This window comes from Aythya ferina, assembly GCF_964211825.1.
Source record: "Aythya ferina genome assembly, chromosome: 1".
Classification (NCBI taxonomy): domain Eukaryota; kingdom Metazoa; phylum Chordata; class Aves; order Anseriformes; family Anatidae; genus Aythya; species Aythya ferina.
This window is the reverse complement of record NC_140296.1, coordinates 107352897-107380150: the sequence shown is the minus strand read 5'-3', so window position 1 is coordinate 107380150 and position 27254 is coordinate 107352897. Positions and strand designations below refer to the sequence as shown.

Here is a 27254-nt window from a genome sequence, read left to right as displayed (position 1 = left end):
TTAAACTAGTAATGGAACTACAATTTAGGAAATGAACATAGACTTTATTCACTGTTACTCTATGTACCTAAGGTCATGTATAGAAGATCAGCGAAGGCTGTTTATGCTTCTTACTTGGTGTTAGTTCTATTTACTAAAGGAAATGGCATGCAAATGGATTAGTATGGAGGTAGCATCTTGCAATTCAGTTCCTGTGTCGACTGATTTCTTGTTACTTTAGCATTCCCCATTGCTGGGGTCTGTGAGGAGGACAAGTTTCAAGGCAAAGAAAAGTCATTTTGAAACTTAGTTTGCCTGCTTCCTTTTAGTTCAGAAATAATTGTGTTGCCTGAAGTCTGTCAGTTCAGAAGCTTTATCTTCACTCTCATTTGTGACAGTTAACCTTGAACGTCTATATAAACACACGTGATCCTGACAGGTGTTAACGCAATTAGATATGTCATAACTAACCTCATACCTCTCCAGTGCTTAGTGAATAAAAACAGTATGAAGAACCTTGAATTATAGAATCTAAGCTTGTCTCTCTCAATGTGTTTTTTATGAAAAGAAATTTGCTTTAAGATTTACTTACATATAACTGTGGCATTTCAGGCCAGTTTTCTTAGCTGTGTTGCTGGTATCTGGTATTGTGTGGTTTTGTAGCCATTGCTATCAAGTTTGTCTGTAGCTTCCTCACTTTTCTAGTTTATACACTTAATGTTATTAATAGGACATCAGTTTGTCAAAGTAGAAGCAATGAGCTGTGTATGTGTTTCTGTCCAAAGCTGGTTTGAGCATGTGACTTATGGAGGTGGGTTTTGGTTATGTTTTGTCCAAGCTCATCTTCCCCCCCCCCCCCCCCATAATCAGTAATTGTCAAATTAGAACTGGAGTATGGATTCCCAGTAAACATCTTATAGTCTTATACGTTTTATTGAACCTCTTTTAAAAGGGTACAGTAATAACTGGTATTTGTATCTGCTGCAAGTGTATTCTGAAAAAGACTTGACAATACTGTTATGCCTTTAAATTTTAATTGGACACATTTTAAGATAAATACCCTTATTTTTGTTTCTTATTACAGATGGCTGGAATCCATTTTCTCACCCATATAAGAAAATGGAGTATGGGAAATGGGAGTTGTTCATTCCACCTGGACAAGACGGTTATTCTCCTGTTCCCCATGGATCAAAGCTAAAGGTGCTAGTTTTTTCTAGCTCTTGTAACACTCTATACTCATTTTGCCCTTTTTGTTTTCTCCGAAATAACATTATTATCTTATAATTATTATAAGAAGCAATCAATTTATCTACTTCCGTGAAGTGACCCCAAAGGATGAAATAGTATTAACATCTAATTTTCTTCGTGGTGTATAGAAACAGGCATATGTTGCTGAAATGTGGATATAATGTAGTGGATCGTGTTACAAGGTGAAACCAGTTTTTACATGCTGATAATGTGAAAAATAAGAATTAAGGTGAACATAAAGCTGTTCTATATTTGATGCAGCTACTTAAGATTCTATTCAAATCTCAGTATCTTGGTTGAAGATGCTATGCTTTTAAGCATAACTTTTCACATGTTGTTTTTGTGATGCTTTAAAAGTATATGTAGCCTATTGAAACTTGGATTATTTAGTAATTAAGAATACCAATCAGTCAGCGTAGATTAAGGAATTTGAACTAAAACAGAATGAGGGAAACCTTAGTTGTATTTCATGAACATCAATGAGCATAAAATCCTGTCTTCCAAAAATTAATGGAAAATTTCTTTGAGCTGTCAGATACCGCAGTAGTTATGCTTAGTGCAGATACACATAATGACAACTATCAGTAGATGTGATTATTTCCATGTGAATAGTGATTTCAGTCATTGAGATATACTTCTGAAAATTTGACTTGTTGCAATTTGAGCTTGTGTTCTAGAGATGTCAAATGATAACAGGGGACAGTAATGAGTAGTTAAATGAAGAAATGTACTGAAAAAATCTATAGACCAGGAAAATTAAGCAACTGGGAGTATTTGTATAATATATACTATATTCTCAGGGCTCTCACCAACAAAACTAACACATTGTAAAGAATCTTCAATTTTCTGTTGAAAATCTGATCTTAGATAAACAGAGAATCTGCTGAAACAAATGCATAAAAATGCACTGGAAATACTTACTCAATATATGTGCTTATCCCTCTGCATTTGTTATGGCCTATGAAATCATCCCAATAATAAATATGAATAAATTGAAATTTAGGAGTAATCATTCATCGATGTGAGAAAGCTGATCTTACTTCACAGAACAGGGGAGTAAATAGTTGTTTGCAACTCAAATGCAGTGATTATGCAGTAATTTGAGATTGCAGAATGGTTACTTAATAATTGATATGATTTAGAGTTATGTTAGTTTTTTAATTGCTGATAAATTTACCTTTTGTTATATTTACAAAGGTATTGAACTCACCCACTGTAGAATGTTCCATGCTCAGTAGAGATAAAAGTGTGAATGATGAGTAATGTTGGTACTACTAGCAAATAACATATATTCATAAATGTGTTTGGTAAAATTAGGGGTTTTCTTGCTCTCTATCATGGTCATATCCCATTCTTAAAGTGCAGATCTTTGTAGTACGTATTCTCTATTTGTCAAAGAGAATAGTAAACAGAAGCTCCACACGGCAAAGACAGTACTGAGACAGTACTGTGCATAATTGGTCTAGTGTACACAATTTTGGGTTACTGATGACTCGTAGTACTAGTAATGTTACTTGCTGTAGTTTTGTAGTTGCTTTGAGTCATTAAACTCTTCTTGGCGGAGCAGAACACGGGTTTGTTTTCCTCCTTTTTTCCTCTCCTTTTTTTTCCTCTTTCTTCATCCTACTGTTGTGTCTTTAGTTGTGCCTTTATGGAGTTTATTCTGAACAAAGATCTATGTATTACTGACACTGAAGTGTGATTACCAAAGAGGTCCATGCAGTTAAACTGGTATTATTCTGTCTGCCTGTGAGACTGATTTGATTCTGAATGCACATATCCTTATGTATTTTAAGTGCAAAGGTTTAGAAATTCAATTCAGAAGTGTATGCAACTATAATTGATGACTTAATCCATGTAGAATTTCTTCCAGCCTCATCTGTAACTTTGATAATATTTCATGGCACATTTTTGTGACTTGGTGCCTCACAACTGACTCTTAACACGTCCTTTATATGTAATTTATATGTAATATAAAATTTAAATATATGTAAAATATGTATTTATATGTAATAACTAAAGTGGGAGAATATTCCTCAGTTAAGGTAGTTCTAAAATGGCTTATCTGACAACAAAAACAAAAACCTAAGGTGAGGCTGGAATATTCCACGTGTGGCAGGAATGCATGTTTTCCTCCTGCTACAGGTGATCTTTTTCTGCTATTGGTTCACTAATGTATTTGGAAAACTGCTGCTCTTTAAATTTTCTTGAAACTACATGGTTCCATTACAAGACTGTGGCCTTTCATAAGTGTGTGTATTTTGGGGAACATTGGGATTTGTGTGGTTGAGCACAGTTCTGCAGTTCTTTGTTCACGTATAAGATGAAAACAGTAGATTATATGTAGATAGCAATTACTATGCAGATTGCAGAGCTGATGTTTAAATACACAGGTAGTGTACTAGATTAGGCAGCAAAAATTATTTCTTGGTATTGAAGGTATGTGTGTATTTTTTTTTTTGCATTACTGTAAAAAGCATAGTGGCATGTGTTTTAAAGCTTCTTTTGACAATATTAATTCTCTGAATGTCTTAAATCTCTTTAAAGTTGACTACATAAATATTTAAATAATCTGCTAGGGGGAAAGAGGCTCCTCTGGGAGGTCCTTATCTTTGGCTTTTCTATACAGTATTTTCATCTTCAGTTCTACATAGGCGAATGACAAGTTCTGAAATTGTGACAAGGTCATTTCTTTTTAAATAAGTAACTCCTGAACCAGAATGGGAAATGGATGGAGTGTAGCTGATGACACTAATTTAGATCAGGTCACAAAGTATTTTTATAGGAAAATAAATGAGGAATAGAGGTGAAACATTTTCCTGTTTTCAGTAATAGTAAACTGTCTACTGTAGTTTTTCAGGCAGTCTTCTCATAACTAAGCATAAATGTTGAAGGTAAGTAATTAAAAAAAAAAAAAAGGCCTGTTGCAGATATTTTGGTATGTTTCTGATGTATTTTCTGTGTCAAGGGATAAGTACTTAAAACAGCTGAAAATGACTGTTGTGTGAGTTACAACATCCATCTACAAAATTGTTGCCTGCTGGATAAGGGCACTTTTTTTTTTTTTTCTTTTTTTTTTTTTTGAAAATACTTAGTGGTATTTTTCTTCTTGGTGGAAGGTGCTACACAGTATTTCCAAAATTACTCCCAGATCGATCAAGGAGCTTAGAATTAGTTGTTTAAACAAGTTGTAATTATTGTTGTGATTGTAAGAGGTTTTTTTATTTTTAAAAAAATTCTGACAGATGTCATATCCTGACCACAGATTTAAAATAATAAAAAAAAAAAAAACACCTCTCTTTGCTTCAACGGATTGATCTTTGTACATCTGTTGCATTATTCTAATGGAGGTAGTTTGTATGTCTCATTCTTACAATGATGGTAGTTGAGGAGGGTGTGTGCTTATCTTCTTTGTCAAAAAATCTTCCTTCATTGACAAGAGTATTCTTAATTCTTTCTTTATGGCATATACCAAACTTTTTATAAAAAATCAGATTGATAGGCTTCTTTACTAAGTCTCCTACATTGTTGTACGCATGTAGGAGATTATATGTGCTCCACTTCATTCTTTTTAGTCTTTATTTTTAAATTAATTTTATAACTCTTTAAAAATAGCTGTAGTTTTCACTGTTTCTAGTTTTTATATAGGGTCAGTGAAGCTTAGGGCTGGGTATAACACTATTAAAAGTAGAGATCTATCTCCTTTGGGGAACTTGCTTAATATCCTTTATAGGAATGCAAATGATCAAAACAGAAAATGAAGAACAATTGGAAAATGCCAATAAGAACTCAGGCCTAGATGAAAGTAACTTCCAAATTCATGGTTAATGATCAAGTTCTAAAATATTTTGACACAAATAATAGAAGATAGTGGGATCGGTACTTCTAAAATATTGGCAGTTATGATTATGCACTATCAGACACCACAAAACATTGATTAGGAAATAATTTCCATTAAGAGACCTGTATAGCTGAACCACTATGTTCTTGTGTGTGAGAGGATATACTAAAACAGTAGTAATTGTTCAACTCTCTAGTAATGACAGGTGATCTGTGATTTTTGAAGTGATTTGACAATGTGAAATTTATATATTAAATTTATCTGACACTTTATCTGACAACATGCTGGGTAGGTGCATGAAATTAAAACACTGTATACCTCTAAATTTCATTTGTTTGCTCATGAAATTTCACTGTGATTCTGGTTTATTTCTCTTCAACTATAAAGGGAAGCTTCAGGATGGCTGACATGCCTCCCTGTTGCAACTTTTTCTAAAGGCATAGTAAAGATTAGGTGATAGTCATCACTGATATTTCAGACAGCATTATTGGTTTCAAATGGCTTTTTTGAGGCCACATGAATTAACTACTCAGGGGTAGCTTTCTCAGATAGCTTTAATGTTGCATGCAGATGGATAGAAGTATTTTTTTTAAAAGTAATTGTTTTCAGTTTTCATTTTTTTTCCATCACTAATTTTGGCTGTGTTTTAACAGATGGTTTTGTGGTATCGTAGCCTTCATATGGTGATAGAACCACTCATATACAGCTCAGGGACAAATAACAAGTCTTCCCTGGAAAGGTCACCTCAGGAAATGGTAGAAACTTCTCAAAACTGCATTCTACCAATCACTAAATCTATATCAGTTCCTCTTTCTCTCATGTTAAACTTCAATTATTATGTTTTACAAGGAAGCATTTGTATTATAGTGAAGTAGTTCGATTTGATATTTTATGTGCTTTTTAAGAATACTCTTCTATTGACAGTGCAGGCTGCTATATATTTGAATGGTTTCAGTGATAGCTGAAAAATATTCATAGGTGCCAAGTTCAGTTCAAAACCGGGGCTGGCACCATGGTCACCAAGTCTTATTTTGTAAAACAAAAACAAAACCCACTACTACTATTGTTTTGGGGTAATTCTGTAGTCCAAACAAAACTCTTCTTAACTTTAAATTGTGAAAGGGGAACTGCTTTGCATCAGAACATTTTAACATACGCTAACAATGTTTAAAACACCTGAAAATAACTTGTGCCTTTGAGGCTCTGGGGAGAGAAAAGTTGGTTGTAAATAACATTTTTAAAAATTCATCTTTACAGTTTTTTTACCACTGTGTCTAGTAACTCGTAGAGCTGCATGCTCTGTGTTTAACTTATAAACCTTGAAAAAGAATCAAATGTAGTAAGCAAGTAGGTTAATCAGTGTCAGGGAACCACTGATAGTAAAATTAATCAAGTGTAATTACTGCCAGTGATGAAGTAGATGGCGTTGCAGTTGACCTTACTGATCAGACAGTCCAGTGGCATAGTATCGGGCTGGTTTCAAGCTCAGATCTCATGCATTTCAAGCGGTCTGCAGGCAAAATTAGGTGTTATTAATTTCAATATGAAAACCCAGTAAACTTGAGTAAGTGGAATAACAGGCTTGTGGTTAGAATGCTAGATATAGAAGTGTTCATGATGTGTTTGTTTTTTTTTTTGTGTGTGTGTGTTTTTTTTTTTGGTGGGTTTTCATTGTTGCTTTGTTTTTATACAAGATGTAAAAAGGTTATATGCAGGAGAAGGAGCACTAGCTGATGTGCTTCAATAGGAACGTCTCTTCAGGAAGCTTCCTATTTGCATTCTCATATGTATAAGCAAACAATTTTATTATTTCCTGCTTCCAACTTAGCTGTGTGTGTGGAAAATACCCTTGCTTATACTCTAAGTTCCACATAATTTAAATTTCATGTCATGAATGGTGGATGGGTGAGACGAAACAAAACCCCTATGTTTGCAACATTGAGCAGTGAGTGAAATGAGTATTCTGCTGCACCATGCTATGTAATCTGTGTGCAGCAAGGAGCAGACGTGGTGTTGCTGGCATTTTAAATTTTAGGGAACAGGATTTAAATCATTCAACATATCTATTTCCATATCATTTCTATTCAGTACCTCAGTGGTGCTAAATGGGAAGTAAAGCCTCAGTTAAATATGTGGCAATGCCCTTTGTTTCATTGCTTGATTGTGAGCCCTGACCCTTTAGCAAGCTGTTGTAGACTTTTCTGTGTTAACTACAGATTAAATTTACTAGCTGGAGGAGTTGTTACCTCAGTGGAGGATAAATGGCCTCTTGACTTTGTTTACCAAATCCAAATAGGCAACGTGCTCCTGGGCACATAGGAGAGGTTGTAGCAGGGATGAAGCATTGTAATGCAGTGGACTGTTGCTCTTCAGAGCCTTTTTTGTAGGCTGAACCCAGCAATTCAGAATATTCTTGTTCAGTTATTTTGGCAGGCTTAGTTCTCCTGTGACTTGAAGATTGCACAATTCTTTGGCAGGAGGTTTTGCTATTTAAGAATGGTTTGCTTTTAGTTTACCCATACAAGATGAATTGTGTCAAGTGGTATTAGGTATATAATAGAGCAACAAGTTTTTTGGAGGGAAAGGAGGACTTTTCAAAAGGAAGGGGTCTTGCAATAGTTGAAATCTGAATGTCCATACTAAATTTATATAAACATGACTGTTTTCTTTTAGAGTTTCTTGTTTGTTTTAGGATAAAGACACTAATTAGTTAAAGCTTTTAACACTTTATAGTGTGACTTACTGGTGATTTAGAATTTCTAATTTGGGGATGTATTCATGTCTAATATTGTTAAGATTATAAGCCAACGAGAAAGCAGAAGATTAAAACTGTAGTATTCTAGTGGACCTGTTCCATACTGTGTATGCTAAAGTCCTGTCAGATGGAATCTGTGATGGCAACACAGGAGATGGCTTCAGAACTATCTGCATTTTTCGGTTATCCACCAAGGAGGCTGTGACAAAAGTTGACAGACTTTTGAGTTGTTGGGGAGGAGGACAAGGAAAGTGAAAGCACCATTGGGGGCCATTAGCTAACCCAGTCACCTGGAAAACACTGTAGGAGTATGTCACAGGAAACGGTGGCGTTGAGCGTGACCTACTTCATCTCCAGAAGACAACTTGCTGTCAGTTTGAAACAGTTGTGGAGGGGAACACCAGAAGGTATGCATGCTATGCCACAAACCACCCAAAAGCAAGGTGCATTATGCAGCAGTTGTCCTTTACAAATGCTTTATAGTAGAGGATAAGTAATACTTAATGCTTGGGTGCTTCTATTACATACTTGAATAGCTTCTTTTCTACTTGACGTGGCTTGAAACAACTCTAATAAGTTGCACTTATTGTGTGTAATGTGCTTTATAATTATGGTTGCTTTTCAAATCATGCTCTCCTACCCCAAGCCTCTGTTATGTAATACATATATGAATGTTTTTATATTATGCATACAGTTTTTATACTCTTTAGTATACATCACCATTATGGTAACTTGATTCTGGTTAAGTCACAGTGTGCGGGGAGGGGGAGTATTTCTTGAATTGTGTATTTTAGAGACTCTAGTTTTCCTTCAACTTTTATTAACTTGATTTTGAAATAGTTTTTCAAACTATTCTAGGCTGTAAGTTTGAACGCTATCCCGCAGTACAAATGTGTTTTTAAAAAATAATCTATCTGTAAACACCTAGTGGTGAAATGCCTAGTGGTGTCATCTTTGTGTAGCTAAGGGTTATTGAACCAGTTATTTCTTCATGTACTTTATAGTAGTTGATGGTTAAGTGAAGTACTGTCTTTAGCTTTGTGCCTGTTGAACTGTATTGGGCCTTGTTTGTTTCAGTGTAATACTGCTTTCAATATTAACAATGCTCCTGTTGTTTCCTTGATTTTTAAGTTATATTCTCCGATGTTATTTGTATCTCTTTCTGCATAGATGCTTTTGTAATAAATAGTAGGCTGCTGTCATCTCAGTCTTTTGCATTGCACTATGTTTCAATAGATACTGTATTTTCTGTAGGTTTATATTAGTATATAGGCCTGATAATTGAAACAGGAAGGGGGCGGGGGGGGGGAAGGAAAGAGGTGAGAGAACACACAAAAATTGTTATTGTTAAGCTAGTCTAGTAAACTAGTTCAACATGCTATGTTCTTCATTGGAATTGAAACACTTGCTGAATTCAGAAATGGAGTTATATCTCCCTCTTTTGGAAAATTGGGGCATGACTTGGCTTTGGAGTTAGTCTTTTGCTTCTGTCATACCTGGATTTTATTTATTTTTAGTTTTCCAAGGGGCGGGGGAGGATGGAAGAGTTTTGAACAGATATAAATACCCCTGATAAGTTCAGAGTCTAATAGCTAGTGTGATATATTTGCAGAAAAATAATCTGCACAGAAGATTGACGCATGACTTCTGAACCACAGGTACTCCTCTGCAGAACTGTTTTTAAACATAAAAACACCTGGGGACTATTCACATGTATCTAACAGCTAATTAGCATTCTCCCAATATTTGTTGTAAATTACTGTCCCTTTAGCATGTTTCTTCAGAAAATTACTAGGAAGAGAAAAAAATAAAGCAGGCAGCTTTGTCTTGACTGATTTTTGTTAGACTAATCTTAAATTGACGAGGAAAAAATTGCAAAGGGGGAACTTGGAAGAATGTGACTGGAATGTTCAATTTTTTCTTTCCAATTTATCTGACCTTCAATTTATGAAGGATAGCAACCTGACAGAAGCAACATGCTTTCAATAATTTCTGAAACTTCTTTTCAAGGTTTATACTCAATTAACTTGATAGCAAATTACTTCAGTGACCGTAAGCACCTCACAAGAAATGCAGGCACCTTGACTGAAATGCTTGATGCATTGGTTATCTGTAGCTTTAGAATCTAGAAGACAGTGACACTTTTCAGTGGAATTTCAACATGTAGAAATCTCCAGTTTTCCTTGCTTTCTGCCCTACTGATTTGGTTAGAAGATGATCTGGGATGGTACTTCCATCTGGGGAGAAGATGGAGTGTCAAACAGTTGCTGATCCCTCTTGGGCCCATCTTGGGCCTTGTTAGGTGAGCGCATACAGGAGCAGGAACTGTATGGCAGTAGTGAAGAAGCAGCATTTGCTTGTTTATTCCTTGCCTTCTATTGCAGAAGCTGCTAAAGCATCGCCCAATTTGTCTGGACTCTGTCAAATCTATCAGGTTGAATAAGACAATTCCAGAATAAAACACTTAACAATGCTTTTCTATCCTAAATTTTTGGCAGGTGTTTTTATTTTCACTGTATGCTCTTTGAAGGTAAGTGTGGGAGGCAAGGAGCTCTGAATTCTGGTCCTGGATTCTCTGCCAGATTGCATTCCTTTACTGAAAAGTGTCCTTCTGTGCTCCCATGTATTGAAAACATACTGCAATGTCTGTCACCTTTAGAACAGGGAGAAAACCTGCTTTGGAGTATTTTGAGCATGTAGTGAAATAGTTGAGCATGCTACATTTATCGGCCAACTGTGAAGCTGCTTCAGTTTGCTCTGTGAGGTTTAGTTAATAAACCTGGATGAACTGAAAACAGTATACTTTGTTGGTTGTCTAATACATTATTGCCTGAAAAGTAAAGTGACTTCTCTATAACAGAGGGTGGAAGTCCTTTGCTTACAAACGAGTATGAAAGAGAAGGGTACTAGTTGCTCTATGGCTTCCTGTGTGTGTGAAATGCAGGGTTGCTGATACGGTTTTATTGACTCTTGTAAATATGCTCAATTTGAATCAACCACTAGCAAAAGATGGTAATCAGAAGCATGTATTCTTATTGAGTATTGGATACACTTTGTGGAATGGAGACACACAGGGAAAGGTACTTTCAATTGATTGTAAAGTTTCGCTTCTCTATTTCTGTGGCAGCTTGAGGTGTTTCAAGAAGGAAGGATGAACAATTTAAGAAAAAAGAAAAATGATCATATAGCAGGATTGCTTCAGTGACTTGAATGCAGGAACAGGCTTTGAAACTGAACAGCAGTTATGAAGTAAAATATAGGATCGGGTTTCCTTACAGCAGCAATGTGATTTAAGTATAAAGTTTTAGAGAGTTTAAATTGGTTCAGATTCTTTTGTATTCTTGTAAACTTGTGCATTCTCTCATTTCCCTTATTTTAGTGAAAGTAAAAAATGAAAACTTGTCTTTGTCTTATATATTATACTACAAAACGTCTTGGTATACAAGCTATTTTTCCCTTCCCCATGTACTTGGAGCAACTGAGGAAGGGAAATACTGTGATGTTTAATTTCTAATAAATTTCATATAGCAGAAAGATGATTACCTTATTGCAGCATGTAGCTTAAACTTTCCAGAAGGTATTCAAGACCTAAACCTGACATGCTTTTAGGTTTTTAGTGGGACTTATTTTCAAATCAGGTGCATGTTGCTGAGTTGAGGTGTTTGCACCTGTGTTCTTGTGGCTTTTATTTTTTATGTGCAGATAATCTTGTCTCAGAAATGAATAAATGTAAAGCTAATCATAGAATATCCTGAGTTGGACGGGACCCACAAGGATCATAGAGTCCAACTCCTGTCACCACACAGGTCTACCCAAAAATTCAGACCAGAGCACAGTCCAAGTGCTTCTTAAACTCCGACAGGCTTGATGCTGTGACTGTGACTGTGTCCCTGGGGACCCTGTTCCAGTACACAACAATCCACTTGTTGAAGAACCTCTTCCTGATATCCAGCCTGAACCTCCCCTGTCACTAAATAAATTACCAAAAAAAAAAAAAAAATGCTGATTGCTTTATTTTATGTATTACAAAACACTTCATATTTGGTAAAATTTTACAGTTTATACTCTTTCTTCTTATGGCCTGTTGAAAGGGAGGGGGGAGAGAGGAGAAGGTTGAAAACTGTAATGAGAAACTAAGATATAAAATATAGAAATAATAGCTTATTGCCCTTATAAATATTAAGTTGATGACATTTCCATATTTATATTAAAGGTAGTCCACTCGCTCGTTATATTAACTATCGTTAGTTTGACCAATTTAATTTTACCATATTAAAAGGCACGTATACCAACAATCATTCTAAGGGCTTTCAAGCTATTAAAGTAATGAAATAATAATAGTGTTTTAGAGCAGCTTATTGGCTTACGTATCTTTTCTAGTTCTCTCCTACTCTTTCCTGTCTGTTTCCGCAACTCCAGTATAAATGACAAACCACTATAACAAATTTCCTAAAGTGCAAAAATACCATTCTTAATTTCACATCTGTAAGAGGTGTTTTTTGTTTTTGTTTTATCAAAAATGTTTTCAAATGAAAATGAGTACCTCAAAACCAAATCACGATGTATCAATGACAGCTCCTTAATTTTTGATGCTTGGTCCTGTTTCATCAGCTGCAGGAAAGAGCTGTAGATGACTTAAAGGAGTGTGCCATAACAATGGAAAACAATACTTGCATGGGGAACTTCAGGAGCTGAAAGCTAAAGGAGTAAGCACTGGGGCTGGAAGTGGGAGAGAGATTTGTATATGATCTTATGTGCAGCTTTTACTTGAATGATTCTGCCACTGTTCTGAAGACCTGTGGGGAAGATGAGGTAGCCATGTGAAGCCAACGTGAAAATGAGGATGAAAAGTTAGCACAAAAAGAAATGAGATATTCATGAAAGTAAATTTTAAACATGGTGTCATTTACTGTTATTGCATGGTTTAATCTGTTATAATGATAGCACAATCACATTAAGCTCCATTTTGCACGTTTATATTTTGTTTAAAAAATTCTTACTTGTCCCCAAACGGCATTAGATTTGTGAAACTTTCAGATTCATTGTTTTAGCTAATTCAAGGGAAAAAGTGTGTTTCAAAGGTATAAAAAGCCAACAAATTTCACTGAGTCACAGTAGGTTGAAAGTTGCCTGAATGTAAGTGCTTAGTTTTTACTTTAAATGTTAGACTTCTGCAAGGGGCTGGCAGATCTGCTGTAGGCCACATGGAAGGCCTATGCTACTTTGGAAAGGCAGAAAGAATACCGGGGTATTTGAGTCTCCAAAATGTTTAATATCTCTGAAAATGGAGGCCACTGAATCTCTCTTGTTCTGCCTTGAAAGCACCATTAAATTAAATGGAACCTATTGCAGTTTCTGAATTACTCCAGTTTGTTATTGCCTCTTCTGAAAGGTACTAGAGTGCCCTCAGAATGATGGTTGGTCCCCACTGTGATAAACTGCTTTTGAGAATGGTTCCAAGTGTGTTTTGATGAAGTTTAAATCAACGTACTTAGTTTTACCCTACAGCTTATTCTCCATGTCACAAATTCAGTACACTCTAGTGGGACAGACACCTTGTCATTTTGGTAATAACATTCTTGTGAGATTGAGATCCTACTTTTCCTATTAGTCCAGCGTTACTAAAATTGGATTGCGTCTTTGCACACTAGTTTTAAAATAACTTCAGTGATTTTTGGTTACACATTTGCCATACATTTCAGTTTTTCTGGTGATTTTACTTACTCTGGAAGTTTTAACGTCAGAATTAATCACTTCAGCAGAATTGATGCTTGAGCCTCAGGTCACTTTTCACTATCACGGGTGTACTCATCTGTGAAATCTACTGCACTAATTACAGTGGTCTCAGATGCTAAACTTCAAATGTGATGAAATTTTCAGATAAAAATGTTGAGAAAAAAAAACACCCAACATCATTATAATGGAAAATGTAAATAAAGCATGCATTTTTAATCTTCACGTATGAAAGATGAGCAGGCTTAGTGTAGGCACTTCATTTTTGTTTCATTATTATGTATATATAACTTATATTTGTGCCAAGTCTTTTAGTGAGTAAAATGACTTTTAAATGATGACTTTTGAAGGATGTTTTCAGTGTCTTTCTGACACTTGTGTGTTTGTGTGAAAGCATTTACTTAATGTGTATACATACTGATACTTCATTTGTCATATGATTCTGGCTTCCAAGGTTGCCAGGGATTTTGAGTTTATTCCTGTTGTGTGAATGTATTTACCAGTGGGGGGAGGAACAAAACAAAACAAAACAGGTGAGATATCTAACGTTAACATAGGCAAATACTGTATGACTAACTTTGAATTTTCCAGAATCTTGCAACATAATTTTCCAGTGGGTAAGATGACTTGGAAAGTACGGGGAAACAGGTAGAAGCCTCTTTTTGTACAAAATTCTAAATCGAAAGTAAACACTAGGCTAACTGTTGTAAGAGTAAAACGCTTGTCTGACTTGTTTTAAACAATAAACAAAAATGTTAGTATAGATGTTAAGTACACTTAAGTACATGCTATATCTATTAAATGGCTACTGCAAAACTTCTGCATACTATGCTTGTTTATGACGCATAGTAACTAACAGAATCACACACACAGAATTTCTAGGTTGGAAGAGACCTCAAGATCATCGAGTCCAACCTCTGACCTAACACTAGCAGTCCCCACTAAACCATATCCCTAAGCTCTACATCTAAATGTCTTTTGAAGACTTCCAGGGATGGTGCCTCCACCACTTCCCTGGGCAGCCTGTTCCAATGCCTCACAACCCTTTCAGTAAAGGAGTTCTTCCTAACATCCAACCTAAAACTCCCCTGGCTCAACTTAAGCCCATTCCCCCTCATCCTGTCACCAGGCACGTGGGAGAACAGGTCAACCCCCACCTCGCTACAGCCTCCCTTGAGGTACCTATAGAGAGCGATAAGGTCGCCCCTGAGCCTCCTCTTCTCCAGGCTGAGTTTAACTAAGTTTAATTATCTTTTTTTTTTTTTTTCTATCAACCTTATTTGTATTCACAATTGTATGTACATAGGATTATAGAGTGATAAGTCTTGGAAAGGACCTCAAAGAATACGTAGTTTGAGCTCCCTTGCCACGGGGAACACCAGGTTGCTCAGAGCCCCCATGCAACCCAGAATCATAGAATATCCCAAGTTGGACAAAACCCACAAGGATTATAGAGTCCAACTCCTGTCACCACACAGGTCTACCCAAAAATTCAGACCATATAACTAAGAGCACAGTCCAAATGCTTCTTAAAGTCCGACAGGCTTGATGCTGTGACTGTGTCCCTGGGGACCATGTTCCAGTACACAACAACCCACTCGTTGAAGAACCTTTCCTGATATCCAGCCTGAGCCTCCCCTGTTGCAACTTGACACCATTCCCTTGGGTCCTATCGCTGGTCACTAAAGAGAATAGACCTGTGCCTTCCCCTCCACTCCCCCTCGGGAGGAAGCTGTAGACCGTGATGGGGTTTCCCCTCAGCCTCCTCTTCTCGAGGCTGAACAGGCCCAGTGACCTCAGCCGCTCCTCATACATTTTCCTCTCTAGGGTCTTTTCTACCTGTGTCGCCCTCCTCTGAACACTCTCTAACAATTCAGTGTCCTTTTTGTGCTGTGGTGTCCAGAACTGCACACAGTTCTCGAGGTGAGGTCGCACCAGCGCAGAGAGGAGCAGGACAATCACTTCTCTCGACCGACTAGCAATGCCGTGCTTGATGCACCCCAGGATACAGTTGGCCCTCCTGGCTGCCAGGGCACACGGCTGGCTCATATTGAACTTGCTGTCAACCACAATCCCCCGATCCGCTGCTCTCCAGCGTCTCATCGCTCAGTCTGTATGTAGGGTTGCCCAGCCTTGAACACTTCCAGGGATGGGGCATCCACAGCTTCTCTGGGCTGCCTGGTCCAGTGCCTCACCACCCTCAGAGTAAAGATTTTCTTCCTTAGACCTAATTTAAACCTAGCCTGTTTTAGTTTAAAACCATTACCTCTTATCCTGTCACTACCCTCTCTGACAAAGAGTTCTGCCCTAGCTTTCCTGTAGGCCTTTTTAGGTAATGGAAGGCTGCTATATAAGGTCTCCCCCAATTCTTCCCTTCTCCAGGTTTAACAATCCCAGCTGTCTCAGCCATCCTTCCTAGGGCAGGTACTCCAGCCCTCTGTTCATTTTGGGGGGTCCTCTTTTGGACATGCTCTAACAGGTCTGTTCTTTAAAAGCCAGCAAAATGATGCTGTATCTTCTTGGAAGGCAGCAAAAATGAAAAAGAAATGGTAAGGAAAATTAGAAACAAGTTGACTTTTTTTGTTGTTGTTGTTGTTGTTTGTTTTGTTTTGTTTTGTTTTTTAGGATTTTCTTTAAGTATTAAATAAGTGAAATAGTTTTGTTGTCATTAGAGGCTAATATTCTGCCACTTTGCTTGTTCCACTTCACAAATGCATGTCGTTACAGTAGCATGTATTTTAGAGTTTTATTAATGGGGCTGCAGGGTTTATATAATACAGTATACTGTGCTTCTTCATATAACTTAATTTAAGAGGGACATATCTCATAAATGAAGTAGGTAAATTCAAAGGCCAATTTAAATCGGCCTGTTTAGCGAACATTCTGATTTTATACATGTTTAGAGAAAGTTGTAGAAATAGGAAATATGAACCTAACTATAAAATGTTGATTGTCTAATCTGTAGCTAGCTTAGCTATGGTTGTGCACCATAACTTTTCAAAATTATTTTGAAATGAGTAAAAAATCAAATTTAGGGTAAAAATCAAGTATCCGCTAAAGAAACTCATAGGTATGTTGTCAAAAGGGCTGTGTAATGACTATTCATTATTGTTCATGAATACATAACCTGTAGTGGCATGTGCAGCATGTACATGATGCCTACATCATATATCTGAACACTACAAAGAATGAACCATACCAAATGCTTTAGCTATGTAGAACAAGGGTGGTTGTTTGTATCTCGGTTTTACATATATGTTTTGTATAATTACCACTTTTATAAAATAACCTGATTTCTAATTGTCTCAGGAAATGATGAGGCAGATATGGAAATAAAGGCTATTGGACATTTAGTGGTTTTTATCAGCCTTGGGATGAATTGCTGTTTGTTTTGGAGTTTCTTCAACATTTTGCAGCTTGTTTTGCTCATGCTTCAGCTAAACATGATGGTATAGGAGTTCAATCTTAAGATAATTTCTAAAATGCTATCTGTAGTATTTCTATTTGTAATTTATTATAATCAACTTTCTTCCATATAGAAGAATAATAAGTTACAGAGCATGCTAAAGGAAAAGTTTCATAAATATTATTCATGTAAAACTAAGTAAAAGTTAAGTAAGCATAGGAACCAGAATGGAAATCATTGGGGATCACTTGGAACAGCTCTAAAGAAATTTGATTTTGCTGCTGTAAACCAGAGAAGGAGATTCAGCTTTACCAATGTCATTACCATAATGATTCATTTTCTGAGTTAACAACAGTCCTCTTGACTATACTTTCTCTGTATGCACCTTGTGATGTTAAAAAATGAAGGCAACACAGGGGACATTAAGGTTTCTACTGATGGTAATCACGGTGAGGTTCAACCAGATACAGCCATAGCTGCATCTGAAAATGCTCCTTGTTTTCAGAAGACCGTGAAGAAAGTAACAGATGTATTTTCTAAATACTTGTTTAAAATAAGTGCTTCCCTTGACTTTAGGGGTTTTCTGACACTTGCATAGTTAAATCGTATGGCTTCTATTGTTGAATACATTTCTTCAGAACGTGAGTTTTCATTTCAATTTGTGTAGTTAAACTGTAAATTGAGTTGTCCTAAATTAAAAGCAAAGATAAAAAAAATATTTAGATCATTTGCAGTTAGGAATCAAAGAAAAGTCATTTCTTCATTGAAGTTGTGTGTAAACCCAACATTTGCAGAAAATCATATATTAGCACATCGTGTTTGTGGCTGTATCTTATTAGTATTGCAGCATATGAGAAATACATGTGCACTTCTGCTTCTCAGGAGTTTTATTTGCTGCTGTTAGAATTCTGGCAGAGACAGCTTGTAGGAACTTCCCTGTGTTCCTATAAAAGTCTGTAAGCTCATGAGAAGTCTAACCAACAAACTTGACCTGATAGATATCTTACATGCTAATGTTGTGTTGCTCAAACTGACTTTTGAAGAACTGATAAATCAAGCACACTGATGGCTCAGAAATGAGGTAGAAGTTCAGTGAGTTTGAATTGAGTGTGCAATAAGAGAAGTTCTGTGATTTTGGATGTACAGAATACAGAGATGAATCAAACTCTTTTGTGCAGCATAACTGTGGAAGTAACTGTATGCTAATTTAAATGATTCTAATTTGTTGTTTTCATGAGTTTATTGCGTAATGGATTAAATTATAAAATGCATGACTTGTTTTAGTATTTCATAATAGAGTACACCCCCTTCCATCATTTTTTTTGGATTAAACCAGACCTACATCTAATTAAATGATGTTCTATATTCAGTTATCTCATATTAAAATGTGCCCACTTCTCATAACCCTGTGTAGTAATAAATTACACGAGTTTGTTAGAGGAAAAAAGGAATGCTAAGATTATCTAGATATGGTTATTATATGCAGTAATTATCTTATTTCTGTTAGATAAATTGGGACAAATTAATAAAACAAGCAATAACATCAGAACTGTGATATCAAAAAGAGTAGGTAGGTAGAATTATTTGCAACTTGTATCAAAGCTTTTGGGCAGAAGGTTCTTTATATTGTTGATGAAACTTGCAAAAATACCCTTTTGGCCAGCTTTACTAGCACAGCACTCTGGCAGAAGGAGTTTTTCTTGCAGCTGTGCAGAGTTTGCAATAACTTATTCTCAACTTTTTGGATGAGATGGTTAGTGACCATTACTTCTTTTGAAACCTGTCTGGAAATGGTAGTGAAGCTCAGTGTGCTAGAGTCTGTGATAATACACACTGAAAGGCACAGCAATCACAGTTCCGTGCTTTATTCTACCGAATTCCATTAACCTGCCATGTATACTTATTTTCATCTTGTTTTCTACTGTGGTTGGATTGTGAATGCAGATAATCTGTCAAAATAATAAAACACTTGCCACAGGCACAAAGGCAATAGTTTGATAATCATATCTGTCCAGATGTTGTCTTAGGAATTAAGAGGAAAAGAAAACAACAACAACAAAAAACGGAGCTCAGCCTTCCACCCTTCAAGACTCATTACTATGTCCATAGCTCTCTTTACAGCCACCAACAAAAACAAAGCTACAGTCAGCATCTTAACAAATGCAGAATGAGGAATTTTCGGTGGAAGACCTCAGTGGCTTATGTTTCTGGGTTCTATACTTGCAAGCCTGTTTTGTCATTGCTTGAATGGCAGACAAAACTGTAGGCAAGCAAAACTATACTGACAACAGTTTTCCTACACTGAGGAAAGGGGTGAGAGAGAGAAGGATTCCTTCAGGATCTCAATAACAAAGGTCTGACAACTGGCTTCTTAGGATAACTTCTTTAATAAGATGGGGAAAAAGGGAAATACAGATAGTGAGTCTTGCATCGTTCCCAATGAGGGGAATCTGCCCTCCTGTGGCACCAGGCAGAGCTCAGATGGATTGTCCCATGGCACGCTGTTGGGAGTGGAACTGATCTCTGGAGAGAAGTGTTCCCTTCTGATCATTTGAGCTAATTTATACCTTCCACCCCTTGATCCATATACAGCTTATCTTTTGAAAGGTTGTTGTAAATTACAGATTATATTAGTAATGTACATTACTATTATATTAGTAATGTAAGGCTTAGTAAGACCTAATTACATATCCCAGAGTGGGCGTGGCCTGTTGAGGATTGTTGAATTCTGGAATATAACATCTGGAAGGATTCCTGGTACAATGCTGTCCATCACGTCAATCTTGCTTTTGTTATGTAAAATGATAATACTCTAAAAGAGCTAGGTTTCTTGTGTTTGGTCACTTTTTTTCTGACAAAGTGGAGTGTTCCAAGCTTTTGAAAGGAATGCCTTCTCTTATTTTTTGATTACGATGGTAAAGGTGTCCAGAGAAACTGAAAGACAGCAGAAACACAGAAATTTTAATTTTGTTCTTTACCCTCTTCTTGGCCTGGAAGCTTTCCTGTGCTTGTGTTGATATGTGATCCTGCTCTATACCATATCAGTCATGATACACAAAGAAGAGAGAATTAAGATATTAAGAAATTAATTAAGATATTAATTCCCATTTGCTGAGGCGATCGGCTCTGGGGCAGACGTGTTCTGCAGCAGAGCAGGGGACCGAGGCGGGCAGGGCTTTTTGTCCGGCATCGAGGCCACTCGGGGGAGCCGCCGGGACCCGGCAGTCCTCGCGAGGGAGGCTGACGAGGCGCGGGTGGAGGCAGCAACGCCCCCTCCCAGGCTGTTTAAAAGTTGCCCCTAGGGAGTGCGAGCGACCAGGAGTGCGGCGAACAGGACGGGCAAGCAGGGCGTGGCACGTCAAAGGGCGTGGCGCGGCAGTTCGCGCGGGCAGGGCGAGCGGGGGGCCCATTGTCGCTCTGTTGCAGCTGCCTCTCCCTTTGGTGCTTGTAACCTGCTTGCGTAGAACCTGACCATGGTATCGACCAGGCAGAAAACCGTGGCCTCCGCATCTCGTGCGGCATCTCCAGCCACAGTCACCAGTGTGGCTACTCAGACGGAGGGCTCGGGGAAACACGCAGCCATCCAGGTCCTGGGCTGCAGAGTGTGCCCCAGCCTTCTGTCGGTCTCCGACAGCAGTGGTGGGTATGCCTGTGGGAGGTGTGCCCAGGTTGAAGAACTGCTCAGCCAGGTAGCGGAGCTTCGGGAGGAGGTGAACAGGCTCAGGAGCATCAGGGAATCAGAGAGGGAAATTGACTGGTGGAGGTGCACTCTACCCTCTCTGAGGCAGGCTCACGAGCCTGCCACAGCACAGGTGTCTCCTGTTATGCAGAAGACGGAGGTTCCCTCCTCCTGCCAGGCAGCGGGAGGAGACCTAGATCAAGAGGGGGAATGGAGGCAGGTGCCTATTCGGGGTGGTAGGCGAGCCCTCTCTCTGCCCACCTCACCTTCTCATCTACCCTTAAATAATCAATATGAAGGACTAGAACAAGACAATCTAAATGACAAAGTAGATAAAAACCCGTCCCAGTTGGAGGGGGCGCCTAAGACAAGGCGACCTACACATCACATTGCCACATCATCCTTCAAAAAAGAAAGAAGGGCTATTGTTATGGGGGGCTCCCTCCTGAAAGGGACAGAGGGACCGATATGCCGACCGGACCCAACCTGCAGAGAAGTCTGTTGCCTCCCTGGGGCTCGGGTGAGAGACTTTGCCAGGAAAGTCAAGCGCCTGGTACGGCCCACTGACTACTACCCGCTACTGGTCTTTCAGGCTGGTAGCGATGAAGTAGCAACGAGAAGTCCGAAGGCGATCAAAAGAGACTTTAGGGATTTGGGGCGACTACTTCGAGGATCAGGGGTGCAGGTTGTGTTTGCCTCTGTCCTTCCGATAGGGGGGATCAAAGCTGAAAGGCGTGCTGTTCACATAAACTCGTGGCTTCGAGACTTGCCAGACGTTAACTGGGAGTGCCACACGGCTGACACGAGCAAGTCCAGGAAGTTCATGAAGCACCTAGATGATAACTTCTTGGTGCAGGTGCTAACGGAGCCAACTAGGAAAGGTGCCCTCCTAGACCTGTTGCTAGAAAACAGAGAGGGTCTGGTGGGAGATGTGGTGATTGGTGGCCGCCTCGGTCATAGCGACCATGAAGTGGTTGAGTTCAAAATTTACGGTGACAGAAGGAAAAGTGCCACCAAAACCTCATCCCTAGATATGGGGAAAGCGGACTTCAGGCTGCTCAGGGAACTAGTCAGCAAGGTCCCCTGGGAAACTGCTCTTGAAGGCCTCGATGTCCACCAGTGCTGGTCACTCTTTAAGTGATGCCTCCTAGAAGCACAAGATAAGGCAATTCCAAAATATCGCAAGTCAGGCAGGCAGGGCAGGAGGCCGGCGTGGCTGACCAGGAACATTCTAATGGAGATTAGGCGGAAACAGAGAGTGTTTCGCTACTGGAAGGAGGGCCAGGCGTCATGGAAAGAATACAGGGATGCTGTTCGTGTTTGTAGGGAGAAAGTTCGTGTGGCCAAAGCACACCTAGAGTTGAAGCTGGCTGTGTCTGTGAGAGAAAATAAAAAGGGTTTTTTTAGATATGTGAATGGAAAAAGGAGAACTAAAGAATACATAGGGCCTCTCCTTGATAGGGAAGGTCTCCTCACAGACAATGACAAAGGCAAAGCAGAGACGCTTAACGCCTTCTTTGCCTCTGTCTTCAATGCCGATGATGGGCTTCGGGACCCAGGGTGCCCTGAGCTGGAGGGCTGGGACGGTGGGGATGACAAACTCCCAACCGACCCTGAACGTGTGCGGGATTTGCTACTCCACCTGGATCCCTACAAGTCCATGGGTCCGGATGGGATTCATCCCCGAGTGCTGAAAGAGCTGGCGGACGTCATCGTGGAACCTCTCTCAATTATTTTTCAACGATCCTGGGAATTTGGAGAGGTCCCGGTAGACTGGAAGCTGGCAAATGTTGTGCCGATTTTCAAGAAGGGTCAGAAAGAAGACCCTAGCAATTACAGGCCTGTCAGTCTCACGTCAGTGCCTGGTAAAATCATGGAGAAGATGGTTCTCGAACTTATTGAGGCGCACCTGGGGGACAAAGCAGTCATTGGTCCCAGCCAGCATGGATTTGTGAAGGGTAGGTCCTGCCTAACGAACCTGATTTCCTTTTATGATAAGATCACCCGTATGGTGGACCAAGGGAAACCAGCTGATGTGATTTTTTTGGACTTCAGCAAGGCTTTTGACACAGTTTCCCATAGGATCCTACTGGACAAAATGTCCACCATACAGCTAAATAAAAACATCATACGATGGGTGAGCAATTGGCTAACGGGCAGGGCCCAAAGGGTTATGGTAAATGGGGCTGTGTCAGGCTGGCGGGCAGTCACCAGTGGGGTCCCTCAAGGCTCCATTTTAGGGCCGGTACTTTTCAATATTTTTATAAACGATCTGGATGTAGGAATAGAAGGTATTTTGAGCAAGTTTGCTGATGACACCAAACTTGGAGGAGTTGTGGACTCAAATGAGGGTGGAAAGGCCTTGCAGAGGGATCTGGATAGGTTGGAGAGCTGGGCAATCACCAACCGCATGAAGTTCAATAAGAGCAAGTGCCGGGTCCTGCACCTGGGACGGGGAAACCCTGGCTGCACGTACAGACTGGGCGATGAGACGCTGGAGAGCAGCCTAGAAGAGAGGGATCTGGGGGTCGTGGTAGACAGCAAGTTGAATATGAGCCAGCAGTGTGCCCTGGCAGCCAGGAGGGCCAATCGTGTCCTGGGGTGCATCAAGCACGGCATCGCTAGTAGGTCAAGGGAGGTGATTGTCCCGCTCTACTGTGCACTGGTGCGGCCTCACCTCGAGTACTGTGTGCAGTTCTGGGCACCACAGTATAAAAAGGACATGAAACTGTTGGAGAGTGTCCAGAGGAGGGCTACGAAGATGGTGAAAGGCCTGGAGGGGAAGACGTACGAAGAACGGCTGAGGTCACTGGGCCTGTTCAGCCTGGAGAAGAGGAGGCTGAGGGGAGACCTCATCACAGTCTACAACTTCCTCGTAAGGGGTTGTCAAGAGGCAGGAGACCTTTTCTCCATTAACACCAGTGACAGGACCCGCGGGAATGGGGTTAAGCTGAGGCAGGGGAAATTTAGGCTTGACATCAGGAGGGGGTTCTTCACAGAGAGGGTGGTTGCACACTGGAACAGGCTCCCCAGGGAAGTGGTCACTGCACCGAGCCTGTCTGAATTTAAGAAGAGATTGGACTGTGCACTTAGTCACATGGTATGAACTTTTGGGTAGACCTGTGCGGTGTCAAGAGTTGGACTTGATGATCCTTAAGGGTCCCTTCCAACTCAGGATATTCTATGATTCTATGATTCTAAAATTGCTTTACTAGATTGTTAGCCAAGTAAACAAATCAAGGTTCTCATCTTGGTTATACTGCATGTCTTTTTAAATTTATAAGAATATGTTGGTGTAACAGTGATGACAGAGGAAGTCAGGGAACCTATTGGTAAGGGAAGGCTCTTTTTCCCATTATTTATGTGAAGCTTACATATGTCTTATATGCTTACATATATCATATGTATAGTTTACATATATTATAAAGGTGAGCTTATCCTCACCTTTTAGCTTGTGCTTGTGAACATCATTTCTGACATGCCTGGTTTGTTATTCCTTTACAAATCTTGCCTGTGAATAGGGTTATTCTTTTTTGTCTTAACTAGCATGATGTATTTGTGTGTTCTTTAATTTAAACTTCTGTGTAGCATACTATTTCATTCTCTTCTATGGTTTACATAGTGGATGTTGCACGAATTATATTTGACTGCATTGGTACATTATGGTTGTTTTATAGGTGGTGATTCGTGCTCAAAATGGCGAACTCCTCTATCGTATTTCACCTTGGGCAAGATATGTAGTCCGTGATCAAGATAAAGTGAATTACGATTGGGTACACTGGAATCCACCACAATCATATATAGTAAGGCTTAAATGCTGTTTTCAAAAGGTGTATGAAAATGTGTATCCCAACCTCTTTGTATTCTTATTTGGAAAAAAAATAGGCTTTGCACAAAAAGAGAGTTAATATACTAGTTAGAATAACCACCTGAGAAATGAAGGGTTTATGGTCAAGACTGTCAGAAACAAATTAATGATGGATGTTTGAGCTACTTTTCCAGTCTTCCATTGAACATATACATTAAAAAAATAAATAAAATCAATCTATTAAAATGGTATTACTTTTCCACATACTGGACAAATTCAATGGGTATTCCAAGGCTAGGTGGTCATGGTCCTTCCCTGATCCAGCAGAGGGACCCGGGTTTAGAACTAATTACCTACAAGTACAAAGTTCAGCTCCAGTAAGAAGTCAACACTGTATGAAGTAAGAAATAGTCATTAAAAGTAAAGTGTTTGTGCTCTGGTATAATTATGTTTTTTTTGTATCAGGAAAATCCGCTTACAGATTTTAAATCCATCTTTTCATGCAGTGTTGCAAGTGATGGGCAGGATTGACAACACCTTATGTGGTATGTGAGGAATACCCTAGGAAAACATTCAGAACTTCAGACTGGCATGTTATTATAGTTCACCCCCCCCCCCCCCCCCCAAATAACAATATGCAGGGCATTCTTTGTGAGATATTGCTGACTTTTGAGTTGGGTTTTAGCACCCACCTCAAATGATGAAGTATCTGCTTGCCAGGGTAACTCGTATGTAAAATCTCTTTAAAAACAAAACAAAAAAAGCAAACATTGCATAATCTACAGTAACTTACATATTTATATATAAGTTACATATTTATATATTTAGATGTATAGTCCGTATGAATTAAGTGACCTACCCTGCTTCTGTAATGCTCTGTGACTACTAGATCCTCTATAGGAAGAGTAATTGAGAAAGAACTAGAAATGCAGCAGTTTTTATGACCCAGAGGAGGCAAGAACATTTAGGGTGCAGCAAGCCCTTACTGAGTTATAACAGATAAAAGGATTCGATTTGTTTTACAAGTACGGAGGTGCCCAGTGAAAGTAAAATACAGGTAACAAACCTTAACCAGAACTTTATGTTCTTCATACTGTCTCCTATAACTTGCTTACTGTTGACATATATATGTGTTTGTTTTAACTGATTTTGTTTTAACTTGTCAATCTCACTTAAATATTGAAATGACAAATAGAAAAAAAAAATATTTTTTTTTTTTAAATTGGGAGAGGGAGGAATAAAAATCTTGGGGCGGGGGGAGGGAAATGTGTTTTGAGAATTAGCTTTTCTTAGTTTCTTCTTGAAAGAATTTTGTTTTGAAAAATAACTAAGTTGTATCCTGTTGAATCCTAATGACAACTGCTTTTTTTTCTTTATAGCGTAAGTATCGTTCCCCTGAGAGATTGAAAAGCCTAAGAATCTATGAATCTCATGTGGGAATTGCTTCCCCAGAAGGGAAAATAGCTTCTTATAAAAACTTCACATTCAACGTACTACCTAGAATAAAGGATCTTGGTAAGTAATAACACAGATACTTGCAGAGATCTTTTTTTAATGTGCCTGTGCTCTTATTAGAAAATGTAATTATCAAGTGTCTATTAGTTGTGTTGTTGTGTGTTTTGTTTTATTGGTTTTTTTTCTTTGCATTTTCAAATGAAAATGCAAAAATAGATTCTTTAGGCAGCAAAAATAAAGTGAAATCTGTGGAAAATAAATGCAGACTGAAGTAAAATATGAAACAAAATCTAATCAACAGATTTTAAAGTAAAATGTGGTTCTAAAGGCCTAGATAAAAATTGGAGGGCAATTTGCTTTCAGCATGGCTTGCTTTCCACTTGAAAACAGATCTGTTGTGTGATAGTCTTTGGGAAAATACAGTGTTCTTAATTGGTTTACTAATCTACATCTTGCTTTTTAGAGAAGACAACAAAATATATGTGGATAGAAAGGATTGTCCTTTTGTTTGACAGAAAAAGTGTGCTAATCATTTTTTTTCTATTGCTTAACAGTTGCTTTGAAGTGTCAGAACATGTTAACTTTAAACATGAGAAATCCTCTCTTAGAAAAGAACTTCTAGTATATTGGAGGGCATACATGAAGTGGCTGGCATGATTAAATCAAGAAGCATAGCAAACTGTTCATCTCAATCTGTCTAGTGATTTTTCTCATTTTTATTTTTAAATTCTTGAGTTGTCTTCTCACTGTTTATGTAATGGACAATATTAGAACTTGTTAACTTTTATTTCCTGTGATGAAATATGTTTTATTGCACTGAAATGTCAAAGGTTGACATGCATAGCTGATATCTCCATGCATGGTGGCTGTTTGATTGGTTGTTTGATTTTTACTTATCAGAGTGCCTGTAGAAACTATATGTCTTTCTTGTAGGGTTACTTGTTGTGTCAGTGTTGCACGAAGCATGTTTTTTTACCTCTCAATAAAGTTGACTTTGTAGGTAGGGATGAGTGAGTATGCACATATAGAGGCCCTCACAAAATACATTTGGATTATCCATTAAATATCTACATGTATGTTTCTTTCATTGCTGTCAAGATATTTTCTTCTTTCCAGGAGGTTAATAGGTTTACCAGAACTATGGCATCTTTCTGCTTTACATACAGGTTGTTCTTTGGGGAGGAGAAATGTCATTAAAAGGCTGATATACCACTAAATAAAAGGAATACTAAATACTAAATGCAGAACATGATGGCTGTTGCTCTTATTTTAAGTGAGCAAAGTCTGTGGGAATTGTATTTCTTTTTTAGGAAAAGTTTTTAAGGGATATTTGATTCAATTTTGAAATAT

At 38.5% G+C, this 27254-nt stretch overlaps 1 protein-coding gene across 3 annotated transcripts in view; it reads left to right on the top strand.

Annotated features, from left to right (window-relative positions):
• The window catches only part of GBE1 (1,4-alpha-glucan branching enzyme 1), a 178417-nt gene that overhangs the window by 47118 nt on the left and 104045 nt on the right, over positions 1 to 27254 (top strand). For 2 of the 3 annotated variants that reach the window (XM_084506374.1, XM_084506373.1), the window contains exons 3-5: positions 1064 to 1179; positions 24319 to 24444; positions 25829 to 25964. In XM_084506374.1, the coding sequence (XP_084362500.1) occupies positions 1064 to 1179; positions 24319 to 24444; positions 25829 to 25964 (378 nt within the window). The remainder of the gene's footprint in view (positions 1 to 1063; positions 1180 to 24318; positions 24445 to 25828; positions 25965 to 27254) is intronic. The other variant, XM_084506375.1, reaches the window with a different exon arrangement.